This window comes from Chlorocebus sabaeus, chromosome 17 (assembly GCF_047675955.1).
Source record: "Chlorocebus sabaeus isolate Y175 chromosome 17, mChlSab1.0.hap1, whole genome shotgun sequence".
NCBI lineage: Eukaryota > Metazoa > Chordata > Mammalia > Primates > Cercopithecidae > Chlorocebus > Chlorocebus sabaeus.
Genome location: NC_132920.1, coordinates 44,654,042 through 44,677,664, shown reverse-complemented (window position 1 = coordinate 44,677,664; position 23,623 = coordinate 44,654,042). Strand labels below are relative to the sequence as shown.

Sequence of the window (23,623 nt, the reverse complement as noted above, 5' to 3'; positions counted from 1 at the left end):
AATTTGTACATCTCATATTCTAATATAGTTTCAAAAAGAAGCTTACAAGCCAGGCACTATGGCTCATGCCTGTAATCCCAGCACCGTGGGAGGCTGAGGTGGCAGGGTCGCTTGAGCCCAGGAGTTCAAGACCAGCCTGAGCAACATAATGAGACCATGTCTCTAAAAAAATTTAAGAAAAGCTGGGCATGGTGGCATGCACCTGTAGTCTCAGCTACTTGGAGGCTGAGGTGGGAGGATCGCTTGAGCCTGGGAGTTCAAGGCCACAGTGAGCCGTGATGGTACCACTGCATTCCAGCCTGGGCAACAGAGCAAGACCCTGTCTCAAAACAAATAAACAAACAAAAAACTTACCTCCACCACATACACCAGTGATTTTTCCCCTGGAGAGAATAATATGCACATCTCCAGAAGTGTAGGGAGACAGGAGACAGAAGTGTATTTTCTGCTGTTGTTTAATTTTGTTGTTGCTATTTTATTTAACTAAATGAGGATTCATAAACGTTTTGGTTTTCTTTTTTTAATAGTTATTGTGGAGACAGTGTCTCACTGTCTTGTCCAGGCTCATCTCGAACTCCTGGGCTCAAGCAATCCCCCCACCTCAGCTTCCCAAAGTGTTGGGAGCCACTGCCCCCAGCCTCATAAAGGGTTTTCATCCTGTAAGTCACGTGTGCAATTCACAGCTGCATTTTCTCACTAGTCCACCAGCACCCTGCTAGGTGGTGACAGACAGTGTCTTTGAATAAAGAGATCAAGATTTTACCAATTGTCCAGGGTGGCACGAGACAGGCAAGGAAGCCGGGTGTTCTGGTTTGGGGTTCACTATGTGGCCTACAGCTCCTTGTACATTCCACAGCAGCAATGGCCACACCGTTGCCATTTAATTGACGGTGTTCAAAGCATGGCAGAGTAAAAAGGCACACTTACTCACCCATGCTCAGGGAAGACTGAACATTGAGGCCCCTTGTGGCATGTACAGTGCAGTTTTGAACCAGAAATAAGTTACTACAACTTAGTAATCAGTATGTCTTACAGCTGGGATGTCCAATCTTTTGTGGCTTCCCTGGGCCACATTGGAAGAAGAATTGTCTTGGGCCACACATAAAATATACTAACACTAACACTAACAATAGCTGATGAGCTTTTTGAGAATGGCCAAAAAATCTCACAATGTTTTAAGAAAGTTTGCGCATTTGTGCTGTGCCTCATTCAAAGCCATCTTGGGCCACATGTGGCCTGCGGGCTGCGGGTTAGACAAGCTTGTCTTACAGCCCTATGTGACTTTCTAGAACAGCACTGTCCAGCAGAACTTTCTGTGATGACAAGCTGGCTAGGGTGACTGAGGGACGGAATATCTACTTTTATTTAAATTTAGCTAATTTAAATTCCAATTTTAATAGCTACACATAGCTAGCGCTTACCATATTGGACAGCAAAGTTCTGGAAGAACCAGAACCTTTCTGAACTTTGATTTTTCCTTGGGTTTTCTGACCCTTTGTCAAAGCACAAACGTGGCAATTGTAGGTACAGCGAGAGCCCTTGTTCTCCCCTCCCTCACCCAACTCCCCTGCCCTTTCTACATTCCCCCTTCCACCCAACGCCTTTAGAGCTTTCTAGGACCAAATATTATTTCTAATAACAGAGCTTTCTCATTCCAGTTATAATCACAAATCCCTCCGGGGGGAAAGTCTTATAGTGCAACAAATGGCCTATCCAAAGATTTCAGAAAATTACTTTTTAAAAACTCTTTGGAGTGGACTATGCGGGGAAATTAAATAAGTATCAGGTTGGTTTGAGTAAGTTATCACATATGCCCCATGAGTTTCAGGCCATGTTTTGAGAAGGCTTTTTTCACTGGTTGCAAATAACGGACAAATTGTTAATATCATGAGTGATCGAAGGAAGGGCCAGTTGCTGCCTTCTGAACAGGAAGAGCTCTGCAGGGAGGAGAATATTAATCAAGCCATCTGGAGAGCAGAGGACAGCCAGGAGAAAAACAAGCTTCTCCTTCATGTATAGGCAGCTCCTGGGTGAGGCTCCAGCAGTGTTTCCCAAACTTCCACGTCCTTGCATGCCACCTGTATTAAAAGGCAAATTCCCATTCAGCGGAGCTGGGTGATGCTGACGCCATGGCGCATAGTGACCCCGCAGGCCTCAATGCCCTGAAGCTCACAGAGAGTGTCCGCATCTTCCAGCCCTGGCTCTCGGGTCTACCCTGCCTGCTGAAGGCTAGCTTCTCTTGAAACGAGCATCTTGGAGCCTATCTCCTTCTAGGAATTCAGCTCTGCTTTATAAACTCACCTGCTGCAACCAGCAATCTGCAGACCTCTGGGAAGTTGCCAGAACCCATTCAAATTTATAGGATAGGACTGGGCATGGTGGCTCATACCTGTAATCCCAGTGCTTTGGGAGGCCAAGACCAGAGGATTGCTTGAGGCCAGGAGTTCAAGACCAACATAGGCAATATAGCAAGACCCCATCTCTACAAAAAAATTAAAAATTAGCCAGGTATGGTGGTGCATGCCTGTAGTCCCAGCTACTTCCCAGGCTGAGGAAGGAGAATTGCTTGAGCCCAGGGAGATTGAGGCTGTAGCAAGCTGTGATCATGCCACCCTAGCCTCAGCAACAGAGGGAGATCCAGTCTCTAAAACAAACAAACAAACAAACTTGTAGTTCAGAAGCCCTGAGAGATTAGCTTTGGGAGATTTATATATACAATCTTCTTCCTGGATGCCTATGTAGGTGAGAAACCTGGGGTCATCCCTGACGCTGCCTGATCCTAACTCCCCACAAGTTGTTGCCCTCGCCTTAGCGCCTCTTAGACCTGTCAGCGTGTTGTTCACCACCACTGCTGCCCCCATGGCTCAGGTTTGCATTGCTCTCTGCTCCCCTGTAAGCTGGCCTCCAGCAGTCCTTTGCCCATGCTGACTCCTCCTCCTTACGCCTCTGCTGGAAACTCTCCTTGTCCTCTAAGTACAGCTTTCCACCATTTCTTTTTTTCAGTCTTTCATTTTGGCACTAGCTAGAATGGTTTGGTTCCAAGAAACAGAAACCAATACAAGAGGCCAGGTGCGGTGGCTTATGCCTGTAATCCCAGCACTTTGGGAGGCCAAGGCCACTGGATCACCTGAGGTCAGGAGTTCGAGACCAGACTGACCAATATGATGAAAGCCCTGTCTCTACTAAAAATACAAAATTAGCCAGGCATGATGGCACATGCCTGTAATCCCAGCTACTTGGGAGGCTGAGGCAGGAGAATGGCTCGAACCCCAGGAGGTGGAGGATGCCGTGAGCCTAGATCACACTGCTGTACTCCAACATGGGCAACAAGGGCAAAACTCCATCTCAAAAAAAAAAAAAAAAAAAAGAAGAAACCAACACAAGTTAGCTGATGTGTAGGGGCTCTCACAGGAACCAAGGGAGGTCTGCAGCTAGTTTTCAAGAAGATCCTGAAAGCAAGACTGAAGCCACTAGAATTCTCCCTAGATCTCATCTCTGCCCCTTTCTGGAGACAGCTTTCTTGGTTCCTCCGTCCCCATGAGGAAACGTGGCAGCTCTTCTGCTCCTGACTTTACACATTCATGCCGCCATTAAGGGAAACTGAACTCTCTCTTTCAGCTCCAGATTCCCAGTAGAGAGGATTTTATTTGCCCAGATTAGGTCAAGAGTGTCAGATCAACTATGAGGAAATGGAAGAATAAAGAATTGTTGGGCCCTGTTTCATTGTATGAAATTTTCATACAATGAAAATTTAGAGAAGTAACTGATTGGAAACGAGGACATCAGGAAGGCTCCATGGAAGAAGTAGAACTTACAGTATCTTTTAGGCACACACAAGGAAGCAGGGGGCTCGGTATCCCCATCACTCAATATATAATCTCACTTGGCTTCACTGCCTCCTGCATGTCCATCCCCACTGCCCCATATGGGTATTACTGGTCTACCCACCCAAATTCTTGGTTGCAAGCCACAGAAACCACTTCTGACCAGTCTCAGCACAAAGGGAGTTGATAGCTCACACTCTGTCAGGCAGGCCCAGAGAACCAGGCATGGTGTCTGTGTTACCCGGAACAATGTCCAAAAGACACCCTGCAGAATCAGTCCTGTGCCCACTGGGTAGATACCCCGAGGTCTGCGCCACCACCACCTCTGCTGGACATTCCTCCAGTGGTGACGGCTGGCTCTGAAACTGCACGCATGGGTCCTTCTGAGCTGGAAAGTGTGGATTCCACACAGCCTGGGCTCCTGTGCATCCCTGGCTCCTGAGCCAAATCCAGCAGCACCTGACTGGGGAGCTTTCACTGCCAGGAAGACAGGGAGAGCAAGTTTGCAGCTTCTATGGTAGGAAGCAAGGAGGAGATTCCACAAACATGCCAAGACAGTGCACATAGTATGAGGCCAAAACGAATGATGAGCATCAAGTCCAGCCCTGAAATCCTGAACTTCTCCCTGCCCTATCCACCCCGGGGAACCCACGGTGGCTGTTCACATCACCATCCCTTTACTCATGCCTCAACCTATATGAGCTTCTCTCCTCTCTTGCTGGTAAAAACCCATCTGCCCTTCAGGACAACAAACACAACCCCACATGTGCCACCTGCCCTGTCCAGGCTGCAGCTCCTGCCTGTATTCCGTGGCCCTTGACTCTTAGCTCTATTTTACAACCTGCTACATAATATTGTCACCGTGTTGTCACACCTGACCTCCCCTCCCTGCCTGCAGAGCGACCTAGCTCCTCTGAGCCAGGAATCGCGTCTTGTTTGTCTTCTGAATGCAGCATCTGCATTCATGTGCGCCCTCTGCAAGTTGCTGAATCGTATTGGGAAGGCACGGAGAACACTCCTTCTCCATTCCTCTGCTTTCTAAGAGAGGGGTTTTCCCTAAACTCCCCTGGCCTCTTGCCCAGAGACGTAGGAGTAACCAGACTGGTGGGTGACAGCCAAAAGCCTAGAGTCCCAGGCCTCTCTTTTCTTTTCTTCTCGTCCTTGACCAGAATAAGGCATCAGCCTGGGTGAAGGAGTCCACTCTGCAAACTCACCCTGGCCCATAAGGGGGAGCTCTGAGGCCCAAGGGTGGTGGGCGCTCTAGGAAGCCACTGCTAGCATGAATCTAAGCCCTATCTGCTTTTATCAGTAACCATGTTGATTTTTCATCTGTTTCTTTCTTCTTGTTTCCTCCTCTCTCTTACTTAATTTAGTCTCTGGTAGGAAGGAAATGGGTCGAATTTGCCCTTTCAAGCTTGATCTCCATCTGTAAGAGGAAGACAATCGAGTACTTATACTTCTGTTTTGTGAGGATCATATCAGACAAGGAATAGGCGGGTTTAACCTCATCCCTAGTATGTCAGATGATTACTCAACACAAGCCATGAGAATTAGAGGTACCTACAATGTTTGTTCTATGTACAGATCAGTCTCCAAAAACAACCGCCCTCTTGACCTCCAGATCCGTATTTTCCAACACCTGCTTGACATTTCTACTAATAGTAAACATTTCATCTTTTCTCCAAAATCAGTTTATCATGCCACCTTCTGTCAGAGGTATCATCATTGTCCATCAGAGACATATCCAGGCACCAACACCTTCCACTCTGCCTCCCCAAAGCTCTTGAATACACCCCTGCTTCCTTCTCCATTACCCCACCCTCATTACCTGCTCGTAGACTCCTGCAATAACTTCCCACGGTCTTCCTGCCTCAGCCTCTTTTCTCCAACCCTATTACGGGCCCCGACTGCAGGTTAGTCTTCCAAGCACCGCTGAAGGCATTCAAAACAATCCCAGTAAACAGCTCCAAAGATGTGGCTCTTTAAAGTTACATCCCAGTGACTCATTGCCTCCTCCACACCCATGGAGCCCCCACTAGGGCTGGACGCTGAGGCTTCAGTAGTAAATACGGCGAGCCCCACCCTACGTGGTCAATCTGTTTTCGGGAGGCTTAAATCCCAGGTCGAATGAACCTGTTTTTCAGAGAGCATTGGTTTGGTTTAGGTTTTTCCCTGCACTTACTTGCTATGGTTTTGTCATCAAGCAAAAACATTGCTTTTGTTTCATTATCTGCCAGGAATTTTAGGACCTGATATTGTTTTGGAATTCATCTAGTTCAAAATAATTTTTTTTTTTTTTTTAAAAAAGCAAGTTTGCTTAAAAATAGTGGTGACAGTCGAGAATGAACATGTACTGTTTCTCAGATTTGAAGGTCAAAAAAATTTTGGCCGGGCGCGGTGGCTCACCCCTGTAATCCCAGCACTTTGGGAGGCCGAGGCGGGCGGATCACAAGGTCAGGAGATCGAGACCATGGTGAAACGCCGTCTCTACTAAAAATAGAAAAGAGCCGGGCGCAGTGGCGGGCGCCTGTAGTCCCAGCTACTCGGGAGGCTGAGGCAGGAGAATGGCGTGAACCCGGGAGGCGGAGCTTGCAGTGAGCCGAGATTGCGCCACTGCACTCCAGCCTGGGCGACAGAGCGAGACTCCGTCTCAAAAAATAAAAAATAAATAAAAATAAAAAAATAAAATAAAATTTAACCCAGTTCTTGGTCCCTCGGTTAAAAGCCATTCCTCTGTTTAACCACCAGATGGCACTGGAGCCGCGGTGGGCGGGGCCAGCTGGCTCCGGAGTTTAGGGCCACACCCCAAGGGGTCCTGGACAGAGAGCAGATGGAATTTGGAAGAGATGTCCCACCAATTCCTTAACTAACCATACAAGCATGTCACTTTATTTTTATTTTATTTTATTTATTTATTTTATTATTTTATTATTTTATTTTTGAGACAGGGTCTCACATTGCCACCCAGGCTGGAGTGCAATGGCACTGCACATCTCAGCTCACTGCAACCTCCGCCTCAAGGGTTCAAGCAATTCTCCTGCCTCAGCCTCCCGAGTAGCTGGGACTTCAGGTGCGTGCCACCACACTCATCTAATTTTTGTATTTTGAGTAGAGACAGGGTTTCCCCATGTTGGCCAGGCTGTTCTGGAACTCTTAGCCTCAAGCGACCCGCCCACTTCAGCCTCCCACCACGCCCAGCCAGCATATCCCTTTATTACCGATTTTTATTAAAGAACAAAATATTAATAATTGATTACCATAAAAGCAATAGTGGGAAAAAACCCCAATAGGTGATTTAGAAAACCCCAGTCTGTAGCTCACAGAGTCTGCATGTCGTGATTCTTAGTTTCACCTTCTTGTTACATCTCACCCCCAGAAAATGACACCTTCTACAGAAGAAGCTGGAAAAAAATAATCCCTCTAGTTTGGTGCCTGTCCCATCTGCACACTTACCACTGCTAAGATCCTGCCTTCCCTGGGAGCTCAGTTCTCCAGGGCTCAATTCCCCAAGGTGTAATCCCTGAAACATTTAGTAGCTGTTCATCCACATGGGCTCCTCCTAACTCAGCAAGCAAAGAGGCGGTGGCTTGCTCCCACCTAGCCTCTCAGTTCCCTGCCACTTGAACACTAAAATAAAACGTGACCTGGAGCCTGTAATCCCATCACTTTGAGAGGCCCAGGACAGTGGATCACTTGAGGTCAGAAGCTCAAGACCAGCCTGGACAACATGAGGAAACCCCGTCTCTACAAAAAATAATGTGGGCAGCTGCCATCCTCCTTTTTCTTCCACCAGGTTTTCAGAACCAATTAAGAGAACTTTGAGGGAAGACAATGGAAATTTCTACGGACGTTTGAAACCTGTAGTCTAGGCAGGGCACGGTGGCTCACACCTATAATCCCAGCACTTTGGGAGACTGAGGCAAGAGAATCCCGTGAGGCCAGGAGTTCGAGACCAACCAGGGCAACAGAGAGAGATCCTGTCACTACAAAAAAACTAACTTCTAGATTTCTCAAGCAAGCAAAGCCTACATCTGGGGAGGTTTTCTTGATCTCTCCTGTCTCAGATGAAGAGTTTTAAAACCCAAACTATAGTTGACAGACCTGACCATTTTTGTGGGGAAGCAGGGAGCTCACCTTGGAGTAATCAAATAACCATCTCCCACATATCCTTTGTTTTATAAATTTTGTGTTTATTTAACATAACGTTATGAAATACATGAAATACATATAGATAGTAAAAATCGTTACTATAGTGAAGCAAGTTTGACATAACCATCATCTCACAATTATTACCCTTCTTGTGTGGCAAGAGCAGCTAAAATCTACTCATTTAGCAAAAATTCTGAGTACAATTCAGTATTAACTATAGTGCTTATACTGTACATTAGATGGCTAACTTGTCCATCCTACAGAGCTGCTACTTTGCAACCTTTGAATTAGGTATTTCCTACTCCCCGAATCCCTGGTAACCACCATTTTCATCTCTATGTATTAGACTTTTTGTTTTTAGATTTCATGTGAGATGGTGCCATATTTTTCTTTCCGTGTCTGCCTTATCTCACTTAGCATAATGTCCTCCAAGTTCATCCATGTTACAGCAAATGGCAGGATCTCCTTTTTTAAGGCAGAATATTACATCGTGCGTGTGTGCATGTGTGTGTTTACACATTAATCTGTCGATGGACAGTTGTGCTTCTGTGTTTCCTATTGTGGATAATGCTGCAATGAACACGAGAGACCAGATATCTTTATGAAGTAGTGATTGCATTTCCTGTGAGTGTATACCCAGAAGAGGGATTGCTGAGTCATATGGTAGGTTTACCTTTTACTTTTTTAGGAACCTCTGTACTGTTTTCCATATGGCTGCACTAATCTACACTCCCACCAACAGTACACAAGGATTCACTTTCTCCACACCTTCCAGTTCCATCTCACCCCCAGGCTGGTCTCACACTCCTGGCCTCAAGTGATTCTCCCACTATAGCCTCCCAAAACACTTGGATTACAGGCGTGGGCCACCACACCTGGCCAGAAAATGTTATTTTAAAAATCATTAGGGAAGATAAAATATATCTAGAATTCCTTAAGTGGAAGTGGATCATCATGAAGGTCTTCATCTGCATCATCTTCACACTGAGTGGGCTGAGAAGGAGGTGGAAGGGAAGGGACTGGTCTTGCTGTATTAGGGATGGCAGAGGAAAAAGAAAATCCTTGTTTAATTAAACTCTGCAGTTCAAACCCATGTTGTTCAAGGGCCAGTCATACTCTCATTTCAACATGTAAGCAATATAAAAAAAATTGAGCTATATTTACTTTCATATTGTCTTCAAAATCCGGTATTTTACACTTAATAGCATACCTCAAATTTTACAACAGCCATGTTTCAGGCACTCAACCACCACGTGTGGCTAGTGGCTCCCATACAGGACAGCACAGCGCTACATGGTACATTAACAAGTCTCTTATAACTGGCAATTTTAATACGCATTTATTACTAAGTTACTATCTTCTTTTTTCAAAGAAAAAAATCTTGAGACAGAACAAAGCTTTTGAAATATTTAAGCCTATCTCTAAAATGTTAGTCTATTAATCATTGAGATTACTAACCTCTCTTCAATGTTTTGGTGAACAGTAGACAACATGTACCACAACCTCCCCATGAAGTTACAGCAGAGCTGAAAAATTTGTATCACCTAGTGATGTCATAGCTGTCATAAAGTATAACACAATTACTTTACTTTTTAAATTTAGTGTAGCCTAAGTGTGCAGTGTTTGTAAGTCTACAGTAGTGTAATGTCCGAGCCTTCACATTCACTCACCACTCATTCACTGACTCACCCAGGGCAACTTCCAGTCCTGCAAGCTCCACTCACATAAGTGTCCTATACAGGTGTACCACTTAATCTTTAACACCATATTTTTACTGTACATTTTCTATGTTAGGTGTATATATAGTTAGGTATACAAATAGTTATGACTGTTACACCTGTCTACAGTATTCAGTACAGTAATGTGCTGTACAGATTTGTAGCCTAGGTGTGTGGCAGGCTGTATCATCTAGGTTTGTGTAAGTACACTCTAAGATGCTCCCACGACAGTAACCTACTAACACATTTCTCAAAAGGTATCATCCCCATCAAGTGATGAGTAACTGTACTTTCTGATCTGATAACAGAGCTGGCTAATGAGCCGGTAATATACACAGCCCGGATACACTGGACAAAGGGATGATTCGCCTCCTGGGCAGGATGGAGTGAGACCATGACAGATTTCATCACACCACTCAGAGCTGTGTGTAATTTAAAAAGCACGAATTACTTCTTTCTGGAGTTTTCGATTTAATATTTTTGGGCCATGCTGACTGCAGATTATAAATCTCAAGAAAGTAAAACCTCAAGGGGGGACTACTGTAATATTGCCTGAACTTCCCTCCTTGGCCTTATCTCTGGCAGCAAATATGCAGAGGAGACCCAAAGAAATACTGTAGGACTGCAGGAAGGATGAGGAACCAAGGAGTCACTTTCAACAAATAATCCAAGCCCAAGAGGCCAGGCAGAGGTGAAAAACTTGGAACCAAAGGCAAAGATTGGCCACCAGCGCCACCAGATGAAATAAACAGCCTTAAATAATGAAATAGGATGCATACCCTAGAGATCCCCCCAAAACATACATAAGCTGTCCCCTGACCACAGTGTAAAGGAGCTGCTAAAGGAATTAAAATTGGCTCAAACCACTGCTTCATTCTTTACTCAGGAGTCCAGAAAACTACAGGCTTCAGTGTGATTTTGAAAAGCAACGGTTAGTGCGCCAGCTCGAAATTCACCCTGCTTTATGAAACAGGAGTTGTAACCTAGAAACGTTTCCGTTTTGCCAGTGGATCCAATAGCACAGCCACTGAGGGACACAACAAGTGGAAGGGGCTTCACTTCTGGTTCCGGCGCTTTTCCTTCTTGCTTCTACTGTGTCACTGTCGGCACTTCTTTCTGCCGGGGAGGCATGGGAAACCCAGTAGTAAGGGCGCTCTGGAGTTCTGCTAATGACCCAGGAGGCAGGTTTCCTCCAACTATCACCAGCACCCTCAGCAAGTGACTTCCTAGTGAGGTTCCCTGGCACCCTGGCACCTCAGCAAACTTCTGCACCCACACTCTCTTCAGTGAGATGTGAATCCCAGCCTTTGAGGAGGCGGGAAAAGGGCTCTTCCAAGTCCTTCTTCGGTTACTCTCTGTCTACAGGTAGCAGCTGCTCCCTACATCTGCCATTCCTGTATTATTTAGAGATGTCTTTGTCCCTCTTAGTAGTTAACTCCCTACTACTGGTCAGTAATCTTCATATTGAGTCTTCCTTGTTCAAATTACCGGTTTGCTTTCTTTCTCCTGAACAGATCCCTAAACCCTGAATGATACCATAATTATTTGTAAGATTTTAAAAGACGATGTATATTTTCTAAATCACTAAAAAAATTAAAACCAAGAAATTACAGTCCATTTACGGACATCAGTGAGAAAGTATAAGACATGATTACAGAAGACTAAAGTCATTAATTAGCATAAATGAAACAGACACCCTATTAAAACCCAGACTCTCCAAATGGTTTGAAATACAAAATTCAACAAGATATGCTGTTTAAGAGACAACTAAAAATTATATATGAAAGCTGAAAATAAAAGGACAATTTATCATGCAAATATAAGCAAAGAAAGGAGAAATTCTAATAACAAAGCAAGTAAAATTCCAGGCAAAAAGCATAAACAAAACAAAAAGGATAGCTTTAGGCCATGAAGTCTTCTTTATGAATTGTATATAACAGACACAAGTATTTATATACTAAATAACACTATTAAAATACACAAAGCAAAAGCTCTAGAGAAACAAATGAAATTGAGAGAAATAACTATAATCGGAGACTTTAAGAAAACACTATTATTCTAGGGTATCTATAACAACAATAAGAACATTAAATTTGAATAATTAAATTGGCTGAATAAACACACATTCACCTCTGTCCTATACAAACTAAATAAATCTTCATTTATAACATCCATAGAACACTTTTTAAAGATGCTAGGCCCCCAAGCCTCAATTAAACAGAAACTACATAAACTTTATTTTTTTTCCACAAGGTAAAAATCCTACAACTAGAAAAAAAAATTTTTTTAAGCCAACCATACAGATATTTTGAAAGACTTAATTATTGAACCAGAAATTTAAAACACAATGATAAACTACTTAGAAAACAAGACTACTACATGTCAAAATGGCTGGGATGTGAATATATTTGAACTTAAGAGATAGTTCAAAAGCCTTCAACACATTCGTTTGTATACAAGCAAAAAATAAGCATCAGTCTCAAAAAGTTAGTCAAAAAAATCTACAGAAAACAAAATAAGCCTAAATTGAGAAATTAACATATTTTAAAACAAAATCCCAATCGATAAGCAAATCAAAACAAACACTAGTTTTCTGAACAGAAAAGGTGTATCCTTAACAAGTCTAGTCAAGTAAAAAGCGGTAGAATTAAGAGAAGATAAATTTCCTAGAACTTAGAAATGGCAAAGTTAATAGAAAAGAGATTGCTATTAGAATTTTCTGCTAACAACAGAGGTTTAAATTTAAACAAAATAAAAGTATTTCTTAAAAAGTATACATTACTTAAATTAACTAAATAATAAACATAAAAGGAAAAATATATTTTAAAACAAATTTTTTTTAATTTAAAGTTGCTTAAATTTAAAAATAGATAACATAATAGTCACAAAAGAAACTGACAGTTACAAAGAAATTATTTCCAGAAAGCACTGTGAACTCAAAAGTTCTACAAGTACAGACTTTCAACCTTTCATGAACAAATCATTCAGATGTTATAATTGCTTAATGCACAGAAAAAGATATATAGTTATCCTATTTACTTTAGAGAGCTAGCAAAATCCCAATGTCAACATACAATAACCAGGCCGGGCATGGAGGCTCACACCTGTAATCCCAGCACTTTGGGAGGCCAAGGTAGTGGATCACCTGAGGTCAGGAATTCAAGACCAGCCTGGCCAACATAGCGAAACCCCATGCCTACTAAAAATACAAAAATTAGCCAGGTGTGGTGGTGCATGCCTGTAGTCCCAGCTACTCAGAAAGCTGAGGCAGAGAATCACTTGAACCCAGGAGGCGGAGGTTGCAGTGGGCCGAGATTGCACCACTGCACTCCAGCCTGGGTGATAGAGCAAGACTCCACTTAAAAAAAAAGTACAATAGCCCAAAAGACCAATCTCACTAATATAAAAATGTAATAAAGATTAGTAAATCAAATTCAAATGCATTTCTAGGGAAGATGCATGGTTGGCCAACATTAAGTCTGCAATCACTGCAGTGTAGTTTTTCTTTGATTTCGTTTTTTTATTAGACAGCATTATGTCTCCAATATTTCAAAAAGGACTCTCCCTTGTGGTGGTTTCTTTCAGCTTTTTATCACATTTTATTTCTATCCCAAAGTTACCGAGACTTTAACATGCTTAACAAAATTTTAACAATAGTTTAATGAATGCCTTAATGACCAATACCTTAGTGAACAATACCAAGGTATTGAAGGTTATTTTTATTGTGATTATTTTGTAATAGAGACAGGGTCTCACTATGTTACCCAGGCTAATCTTGAACTCCTGAGCTCAAATGATCCTCCCACCTTGGCCTCCCAAAGAGCTAGGATTACAGGCATGACCCACCACCCCTGGCCTCAGTGTGAATGTTAAAATAGTAACCAAAATGGCTGTGTGGTGCTGGTAAAGAATACTGGGCTTTACAGGATACTAACAAAGGATAACAGTGTGTCTGTTCATCATTTCAAGTGGCACTGCTACCTGGCAAACGCATATGCAGTTTACGATGCGCCAGTTTTGATATTTTGTAATTCTTGCCAATTTTTTTAGGCTATAAGTTTGTGCATTACTTCAAATTTTAAGAACAAAGTGAGCCTTTATTAATATTAGATCGACTTTTAAATCCATATGTCTACAAAAAATGCAAATAAACTATAAATCCTTTAAAACTTTTTAAAAATTAATCTACCTGATTTCAGGAGTGCAAAGATGATTTAATGTGGGAAAATCTATTAATACAGCTCATCAGAACATCAAATGAGAAAAATTATATGAATGCTTTAATAGACGCCCGAATGGTATATTTTTTAAAGTTCCAGAGCCATTTCTAATTCAGACTCTTTAAAAATTAAAAAAGAGACACTATCTTTCAGATAAAGACATATCTAACTCCCAACAGCAAACTTAAAAGTAAAAACTACGGACATTCCCATTAAAATGAGGGGAAAAAAAGTCTAACATCATTATTGTTATTTAACATTGTCCTAAACATTTCTGCTAACAAAACATGCAATAAAGGTGAAATAGAACTATCAGAAGAACCACTATCATTATTCACTGATGACACTGAAGTTTTTCCTAGAAAACCCAGAACTTACTGAAAAAAGTATTTGAATTAAGTGACTACATACCAGGAAAATATGAATTTATAGTCAGATAAGACTATTAAGTATACACCTATCATGCCTCTCCACATATCTCCACTACTATTACCTGGACCCTAGTTAGAATCACTATTATTTTTTTGTCTGGATTACTGCATCAGGCTCCTATATGGACTGGTTTCCCTATTCCCAGCCTGGTGAGATCTTACCCAGTTAAGGAGATAAAGTGATGTTTCTAAAACCGAATCTGATCATGTCATTCCTTTGCTTAGATCTTCTCATAGATTCTTATCATATTTAAAGTAAGATCCAAGTTCCTTATTATAGCCTTATTTATGTGGCTCTATACAACCAGGCCTTATATACAGAAATGCCATTCTTGACATTCCAGCCACATAGTTCTTTTTTTTCCTCAAATATACAAAAGAGGCTTTATGTTTGCTATTCACTCCACCTGGGATGCTCTTTCCTTGAATCTCACAAAGATGGCCCATTCTAAAATGTCAATCACATGTTATCTTAAATGTTACTTCTTTAAGAGGTCTCTTTGGCCATGCAGCTTATAGTGGTATGGTGTGGTATAGTGCAGTGGTATAGTGGTGAGCATAGCTGCCTTCCAGGAGGTCTCTTTGATCGTCCAGTCTAAAATAGCCAGTCATTCACTATCTCATAATCATCCTACTTTAATTTCCTCTGCAGAATCTAAAACTCATGGTCTGATACTTTCCCTGTACATATTTAGTATCTCCTCCCCACTAATGTCACCTCCATGACAGCAAGAACTCTGTCTTAACAACTGCTTATCTCCAACACTTAAGTGTCTGACACATAAGAATCACCAAATAAACATTTGGATTTTAATTGTCTGTTATTCTCAAAAGACTATAAGCTCTACTAAACAAGAACTAGGCCTATTTTGTTCGTTGTTCTCTCTCTTAAAACTCTGGCACAGGGTATACATTCAATATCTGATGAATGAATGAATGAATGAATGAATGAATCCCTTCCCTTCCTATAGTTTCTAGTATTCTAAGACTGGGCAAATGTTTTTGGTCATCTCAAAACATTGCTGGCCTATAATGAGCTTGTAGCCAACTAATACTGTACACTAAATTAATTTATATGAATTATTATAAAATTAAATCTCTCCACCTCTATCCATTCCCCAAATTCTACACTGATGTAATTGACTTCTTACGCTAAACATAGAGCTTTAAGTTTGATGGCCTTCTTGAAATTAACTTTTAAAATGCCTTTGTCAAAAAAATACTTACAAGAAAATAATGGGGCAAGGAAAATTAAATATTTTAAGCCCTGATCCATAAATTATTTAAGTAGCTGGAGGAGAAGAGACCTTCTTTAAAGTGATATTTAAAAAAAAAAATTGAAGTACTAAAAAGTTAATCTAACTTGTCAGTGTATACAGAAATGACCATTCTTTGCTAAAACTAACAAAGCCACAAAGAACTGCCTCTTAAGTGTTTAAGATACTGCATCACCATTTTGATTACCCAAGAGTTACTCATTAAATATGACACAGAGTACACAGCTGCTGGTTTGCGGGCACTCTTAAGTATCTAATTACTTAGAACAAAAGGCTACATTCTCAATTTTTTATATTTTGTTTTTATTCAAGAGTTACTCACAGGCAGCACTTTAAAATTAGGCTTTTTAAATTAAAGGCCAAAACTAAAAAAGTTTGCAAATATGACATTGCTAAAAGAATGACAGCCTTAATAATTTAAACTCTAAAATGTCCGTCCTGTGGAGTTAAGGTCTTTATACACAGAATGTGTAAGATTGGTATCATTTAAAATAAACAACCGAAAAACCAAAGATGGTGGGTAAATCTGTCAATGAAGATAAACATCAGTTTCAGCCTTCTAGAGTATGAAAACTGGCAATTAATCCTGTGACAGAATATAAACTGTACTTCAGAATTTTGACTTTAAAGTCTCTTTCTCCAGCAGCAAATCAGCATATCTATGTTGAAGTTCCTTTTCTCTTTCTTGTTGTCGCTGAACATCTTCTTTTAGACACTTAAAGAAACAAAAATATTAAGTAATTCTTTTAGATGTAACTATATTGAAAAAAATCTACAGTACTTTACTATCTTAAAAACCAGCCGAGTTAAATCATGATTCTTAAGAAGTAAAAATTTCTCAAAGAGAAACAAACATATCAAATACTTTTGCTATAAAACCAGTATCACAGCCATTCTTTGATTTGGTCATATGAAATCCTGCTGCTACTTCAAATAAACAAACCACTACTATCTTATCAATACCCACAAATGCACTTCAAGAAGCCCCGGCTGCCCTTTAGCTGGACAGGAGCTATTATGCACATTTGGGAGATAAATTGAATCCAAATCCGGTCAAAGGAATTTGATGGTTTGGAAGGACTAGCTATGTTCCCAGCCACCTAAGTTATAAAACAGAAAGATATTGGTTTAGTTTCTCCTCACAGAGCTACACGAATGGGATGTAATCAAGTTTCAAGGGGACAAATTACAAGGGCTAAGTATTCCATTTCACAGTGTATCTACGTACGAAACAGAACATGATAAAGGAAGGCCTTTGTATCTACAACTTGCCTAGTCTATCCATCTACACAGAGGCAATTCTAGATTAGAAAGTCAAACACTTTAGGCTCTCATTTTTAAAAGCCTGACAGTACCAACTTCAGAGACAGCCTACATAGGAGAAGTAAAAGAGGACAGCCCTGATAATTCTTTGCAGCACTCTTTTTAAGCAACACTTCAATATATAACGTTACCTCTAGCCTCCGGGGAATAGCAGAATCTTCATGTTTCTTGAGTTCTTCAAAAGTGCGTAACTCCAAGTGAGCCTGTTCAATTTGGTCCCATAAGTCATTCAACTGTTTCATGAGCCCCATAGCACGAGACTGGTAACCCCCAAGCAAAATTTTCATCTTCTTTTCCATCTTTGCAGCTCTCTTGGCTTCTGTCGTCATGTGACCCCTGTTTATCTAGAGAGCAGGGGAAGATCACATCAGCATACATGAGAAAAGCAGGCTATTAAATAAAGGGCTAAAAAGGTACCATTCGTTCATGTATGTGCCTCAAAGCAAAAATACACTAGAACTCCTTATAGCTCAACTACTGTAAAAAAAAAAATCAAGCTTAAGAAGGATTTATCTTGCACCTAAAGGGTTTTATAGGTGAGTACCAAATAATCTATAATCTATTTATAATAATTTGACCCATGACTGAACCTCAAAGCGGGCTTGAATGTCACAGTAGGGGAAAAACTAATGCCTACTTTCTGAAAATGACTTCTGCTATCATTCAACGTATTTATTTTGGGACTAGCTACAAGCCATCTTCATCATCTATATCCCAAAAATGTACTTCTGGGAGTCTGTTCACACATCAAGACCCCAACTTTTACAGTTTCCATCCCAGGGCCTGCATCCTAAATCTCCTGGCTCTGGGAGCTGAGGGATCTAGTGCAAGTCTTCCTAGATCACGACATCCCTAGAACAAAGAGATACTTTTAATCAAGCATGCAAGTACTTTCAGGGACTGCACCCGTTGGGGGCAGTGCAGAGAAGGAGCCAAAAACATGAAGCTCCACATTTCTCCCTGGAAGGGGCTCATGGCACAGTCTTCCAGTGGCTACTTGACAGCCTGGCTTTTAACGTGCATGGGGGAGTTAATGGGACAGTGGAATGCAAAAGTAGCCTTCTGGCAGCCTAAGCAGCAGCTGGACACTTTCCAAGCCTTTCCCCCTAGTCTGCCCCAGCAGTAACTCTAGGCCTACCAATTCCTCCTAGAAGGAGTTTATCCACACATCAAATGCCTCAATTTGCACAGCATCTACCCAAAGGACTATATCCTAAATCTCCTAGATCTGGTAATGGAAGAGACTAAGCATATGCATGTCTCTCTAGATCAAAAAACAAGGAGGTGGTTTTAAACAGGTGTGCAAATACTTTCTAGGGCTACACTCTCTGGGAGCAGTGAAGAAGAGTCTGGAACATGCAGCTCTCATTTTCTCTCCAGAAAGGGTTTATAACCGCATACTCTTCCAGTGGCTACTTGACAGCCTGGCCTCTAACTTGCATCAGAGAGCTAATGCGGGAGATAAACAGTACCTCTCAGGCAGCCTGAGCAGGAACTTGGCATATCCTGAGCCTTTCCCCCAACACATCCCACTGATAATTCCAGGCCTACTCATTCTTCCTAAAAGGAGTTTGTCTACAGACTGCGTGCCACACTTTTACAGCTCCACACAGACAAGGGACTGTACTCTTCACAACCTAAGCTCTGGGAAGTGACAGGGCTTTGCATTCCTGAATCTCCCTAAACCACAGAAAACAGAGGTGGACATACTACGAGCCCACTTCCAGCAGATTATCTCACCAGGATCACAGAGTGCAGCCACAACACAAGCATAGGCATTTGCCACAGAGATGGCTTAGTGTAGAGAGAGTGGAAGAATCAAGCACTTATCTTCAACATGATGACAGAAGGAACTAGGACACATACCCAACACCTCAACCTTCCCAGCTACATCGAAGCATCTGGCTTCTACCTGACTGATTACAGGGTATTGATGGAATATAGTACCAAGAATAGAGACAGCAGCCTGAACAAATACAAAGATTTAAAGGGTATCTTAAAATCTCTAGCTGGATGGACTGGCAAGATCCTTCTGCTACACAAGGCCAATCTAAGAAGTCTGAGAGAGGCAGTTGTCTCATGTAATGCACAGAAACCAACACAGAGACAGCCAAGAACAATTAAGAAATAGGAAAATATATCCCCCCCCCCCAAAAAAAAAGGAACAAAATAAAGCAATAAAAACCAACCCAAGTGAACTGGAGATATATGATTTACCCAATAGGAAATTCCAAATAATGGTCACAAAGATGCTCACCGAGGTCAAGTGAGCAATGCAAGAACAAACTGAGAACTTCCACAAAGAGAAAGAAAGTATTAAAAAGTACCAATGAGAAAACATAGATCTGAAAACTACTAAAACTGAACTGAAAAATTCAATATGGGGGTTCGACAGCAGACTAGTTTAAGCAGACGAAAGGATCAGTAAACTAGAAGACCGGTCACTGGAAATCATCTAACCTCAGGAGCAAAAAGAAAAAATAATGAAAAAGAATGACCTAAGAGACTTATGGGACACTATCATGTAGAACAACTTATGCATTATCAGGTGCCAGAAGGAGAAAAGAACAAGTAACATATTCAAAGAAATAATGGCAGAAAACTTCCCAAGCCTGGGGAAGGAAATGGAAAGCCAGATCCAGGAAGCCCAAAAGACACCAAATAAGATAAATTCAAAGAGACCCACCAAGACACATCACAATTAAAATGTCAAAAACTAATGGCAGAGTATTGAAAACCGCAAGAAAAAAGCATATCACCATGTATAAAGGAACCTCCATAAGACTATCAGAGAATTTCTCAGCAGAAACCTTTCAGGCCAGAAGGGAGTGGGATGATATATTTAAAAATCAAAAAGAAAAGCAAGAGAAGGAAAGGAAAGGGAAAGGGAAAGAGAAAAGGAAAGGGAAAGGGAAAAGAAGAGAGAAGAAAAAGAAAGAGAAGAAAGAGAGAGCAAGAGAAACTGCTAACCAAGAATACTATACCCAGCAATCCTATATTTCAAAACCAAATGGATGATAAAGACTTTCTCAGTCAGAACTGACTTTATCACCACTAGACCTGCCTTACAGGAAATGCTAAAAGGAGTTCTTCAAGCTGAAGGAAGAAAACACTTATTAGTAACATGAAAATATATTAAAGTACAAAACTTGTTTTTTGTTTATTTTGGATATTAATCCCTTATCCAGGCCGGGCGTGGTATGTACGTTGTCATATCCAAACATTCTAATACTCTAATGGCAGTGAGTAAATCAATTATATCTCTAGTATAAAGGTTAAAAGGCAAAACTATTAACAACTAAAGTGCAACAATTTGTTAAGGGAATATTATATAAAAATTTTAAGTATAACATCAGAAACATAAAATATGGGAGAAAGGGGTGTAAAAGTGCATAGTTTGTGTATGCAATTGAAATTAAGTTATCAACTTAAAATACCCTGTTATATAAGCTCTTTTATGTAAGCCTCAAGCTAACCACAAAGCAAAAGTCTGTAACCAACAGACAAGAGATAAAAAGATAAAATCCAAAGCATACCACTACAGAAAGCCATTAAGACACAAACACACACACACACACACGAGGAGGAATAGAACAAAGGATCTATAAACAGAAAACAATTGGCACTGGTTAAGTCCCTCACCTATTAATAATTACTCTGTAAATGGATTACATTCCCCAATCAAAAGGCATGGAGTGGGCCAGGCACGGCGGCTCACGCCTGTAATCCCAGCACTTTGGGAGGCTGAGGCGGGCGCGTCATGAGGTCAAGAGATCAAGACCATTCTGGCCAACATAGTGAAACCCCGTCTGTACTAAAAATACAAAAATTATCAGGGCACGGTGGCAGGCGCCTGTAGTCCCAGCTACTTGGGAGGCTGAAGCAGGAGAATCGCTTGAACCCAGGAGGCAGAGGTTGCAGTGAGCCCAGATCGCGCCACTGCACTCCCGTCTGGCAACAGAGCAAGACTCCATCTCAAAAAAATAAAATAAAATAAAAAATAAAAGGCATAGTGGCTATTAATAAAAAGAACAAGAACTTTTTAATCAATAAAAAGAACAAGACCTCACAAAGTGCTGGGATTACAGGTGTGAGCCACCACGCCCCAGCCTGGATAAGGGGTTAATATCCAAAATATCCAAAAAACAAACAAACAAAAAAGCTCAAACTACTCAATAAAAAACAAGTAACCCTATTTTTAAAATGGGGAAAGGACCTGAATAGACATTTCTCAAAAGACGACATACAAGTGGTCAACAGGTACATGAAAAAAAACGCTTAATATCTCTAATCATCAAAGAAATGCAAATCAAAACCACAATAAGGTATTACCTTACACCTGTTAGACTGGTTATTTTAAAAAATGAAAAACAGTATGTGTTGGCAAGAGATGTGGAGAAAAGGGAACCCCTGTTCACTGTTGGTGGTATTGTAAATTAGTACAGCCATTACGGAAAACAGTATGGAGGTTCCTCAAAAAACTGAAAACAGAATTATCATTCAATCCAGCCATTCCACTTCTGGGTATATATATCCAAAGGAATTGAAATCAGTATGTCAAAGAGATGTCTGCACTTCCATGTTCATTACAGCATTATCCACAACAGCCAAGATATGGATTTTTAAAATATGGTATACACATACAGTGGAATACTATTGTCTTTAAAAAACAGGAAATCCTGTCATTTGCAACAACAGATGGACACAGAGGACATTCTGCTAACTACTATAAGCCAGGCACAGAAAGCCAAATACCATACGATGTAACTTGTATACGGAATCTAGAAGCATTAATCTCATAAAAGCAGAGAGTACAATGGTGGCTACCATAGGATAGTGCGGTAAAGGGTAGACAGGGAAAGGGGAGATGTTGGTCAAAGGTACAAAGTTTCAGTTAGACAGGAAGAATAGGTTCTGGTGATCTATTACACAGCATGGTAATCACAGAATCATGTTTATTTCAAAATAGCTAAAATAAGGGATTTTTAGGCTGGGCATGGTGGCTCACGCCTGTAATCCCAACATTTTGGGAGGCTGAGGTGGACAGATCACTTGAGGTTAGGAGTTCACGACCAGCCCTGCTAACATGGTGAAACCCCATCTCTACAAAAAATACAAAAATGAGCCAGGCAAGGTAGCACATGCCTGTAGTCCCAGCTACTCCGGAGGCTGAGGTGGGAGAATCGCTTGAACCCAGGAGGCAGAGGTTGCAGTGAACCTAGATCGCAGCACTGCACTCCAGCCTGGACGACAGAGCAAGCCTTCATTTAAAAAAAAAAAAAAAATAGATTTTAAATTTTCTCTCCACAAAGAAATGGTATATATTTGAGAGGATTAATATGTTAATTAGCTGATTTAATCACTTCACATACGTGTATGGAAAAATCACATCTTACTCGATAAATATATGCAATTATTATATGTCAATTAAAACAGAACTTTAAAAAATGCACCCAGGTGCAGTAGCTCATGCCTGTAATCCCAGCACTTTGGGAGGCCACGGCGGGCAGATCACCTGAGGTCAGGAGTTCGAGACCAGCCTGGCCAACATGGCAAAACCCCAACTCTACTAAAACTACAAAATTTAGCTAGGCATGGTGGCACACACCTGTAGTAGTCCCAGCTACTCGGGAGGCTGAGAGAGAAGAATCACTTAAACCCAGGAGGCAGGGGTTGCAATGAGCCAAGATCAGGCCACTGCACTCCAGCCTGAGCAATAGAGCAAGATTCCATCTCAAAAAAAAAAAAAATCAAAGTCAAATAAGCCCATGGGAGGTGGAGGCAGAGGAGTAACACTGCATGTATGTGCCTTACAAACATGAGATGGATCTAAAATTAATTTAAATGAAGAAGTTCCTTTAAAATCATTCATTTCTTCAGATTTTTATAAAAGTTAAGCTTTTATTCCTCTGCAATTTACTTGAACAATAAATTCATGAAAACTGTTAATGTCCTTTATAAATGAACCTCTGATAAATCAAACCATGTTCCATGGCAATGATTATATGTCTCCTAAGGGAGCCAGGATATACTGGTTGAGGGCAGGCAGCACAATACAGTGGGGTAAGAGTGAGTCACTCGTACAACCCGGCACTGCTGCCCAGGTGTTTTGAACTGATGCAAGTTATTTAACCTATGTGTCTCCATTTCTCCATCAGTAAAATGGCAGTCATTGCTACAAGTTATGAAGCTTAAATAAGATCATAGACATAAAAAGCCTCAGTTGCCCAGTGCCTGGCAAGAATAAGCAGTCAACAAATGTCAGGTCTGATTACGATGATTATTTTCCAGATACTAACAGTTCAAACATTTTGCTCTTTTCCCTAATAACTAAGGGGTAAAAGGATGAGGCTTTAAAAATTTCATTAAAATTCCAACTTCAATATAAGTCTACATGGACCCTTTCCTGGAAACACAGCAAGGAAAAACAGTTGGTCCTTCTTTTAAGTGAGGAGTTTGCCCCTTGTGGACCACAAGACCAAATAACACACACTGGACCTCTGTCCTACAGTGTAAAAATAGTGTTAGAACATGGACTCATGGTGCTTCCCAACTCTATGGGAAGACTTTCTAACCCTGAAGTTCAAATAAGGTGAAGGAAGTATCTAAGTATTTGATCCAGCAATTGCACTCCTAGCATTTCCCAAGAGAAATGAAAACATGTCCACACGAAAACCTGTA

General features: G+C 41.2%; 1 protein-coding gene across 1 annotated transcript in view; it reads right to left on the bottom strand.

Annotated features, from left to right (window-relative positions):
- Positions 1-12,508: 12,508 nt before the first annotated feature.
- The window catches only part of CDC5L (cell division cycle 5 like), a 61,919-nt gene continuing 50,804 nt past the window's right edge, over positions 12,509-23,623 (bottom strand). Inside the window, exons 15-16 of the mRNA XM_007972376.3 lie at positions 17,074-17,286; positions 12,509-16,334 (exon numbers count right to left, since the gene is read on the bottom strand). Coding sequence (XP_007970567.1) covers positions 16,230-16,334; positions 17,074-17,286 — 318 coding nt within the window. The 3' untranslated portion in view covers positions 12,509-16,229. The remainder of the gene's footprint in view (positions 16,335-17,073; positions 17,287-23,623) is intronic.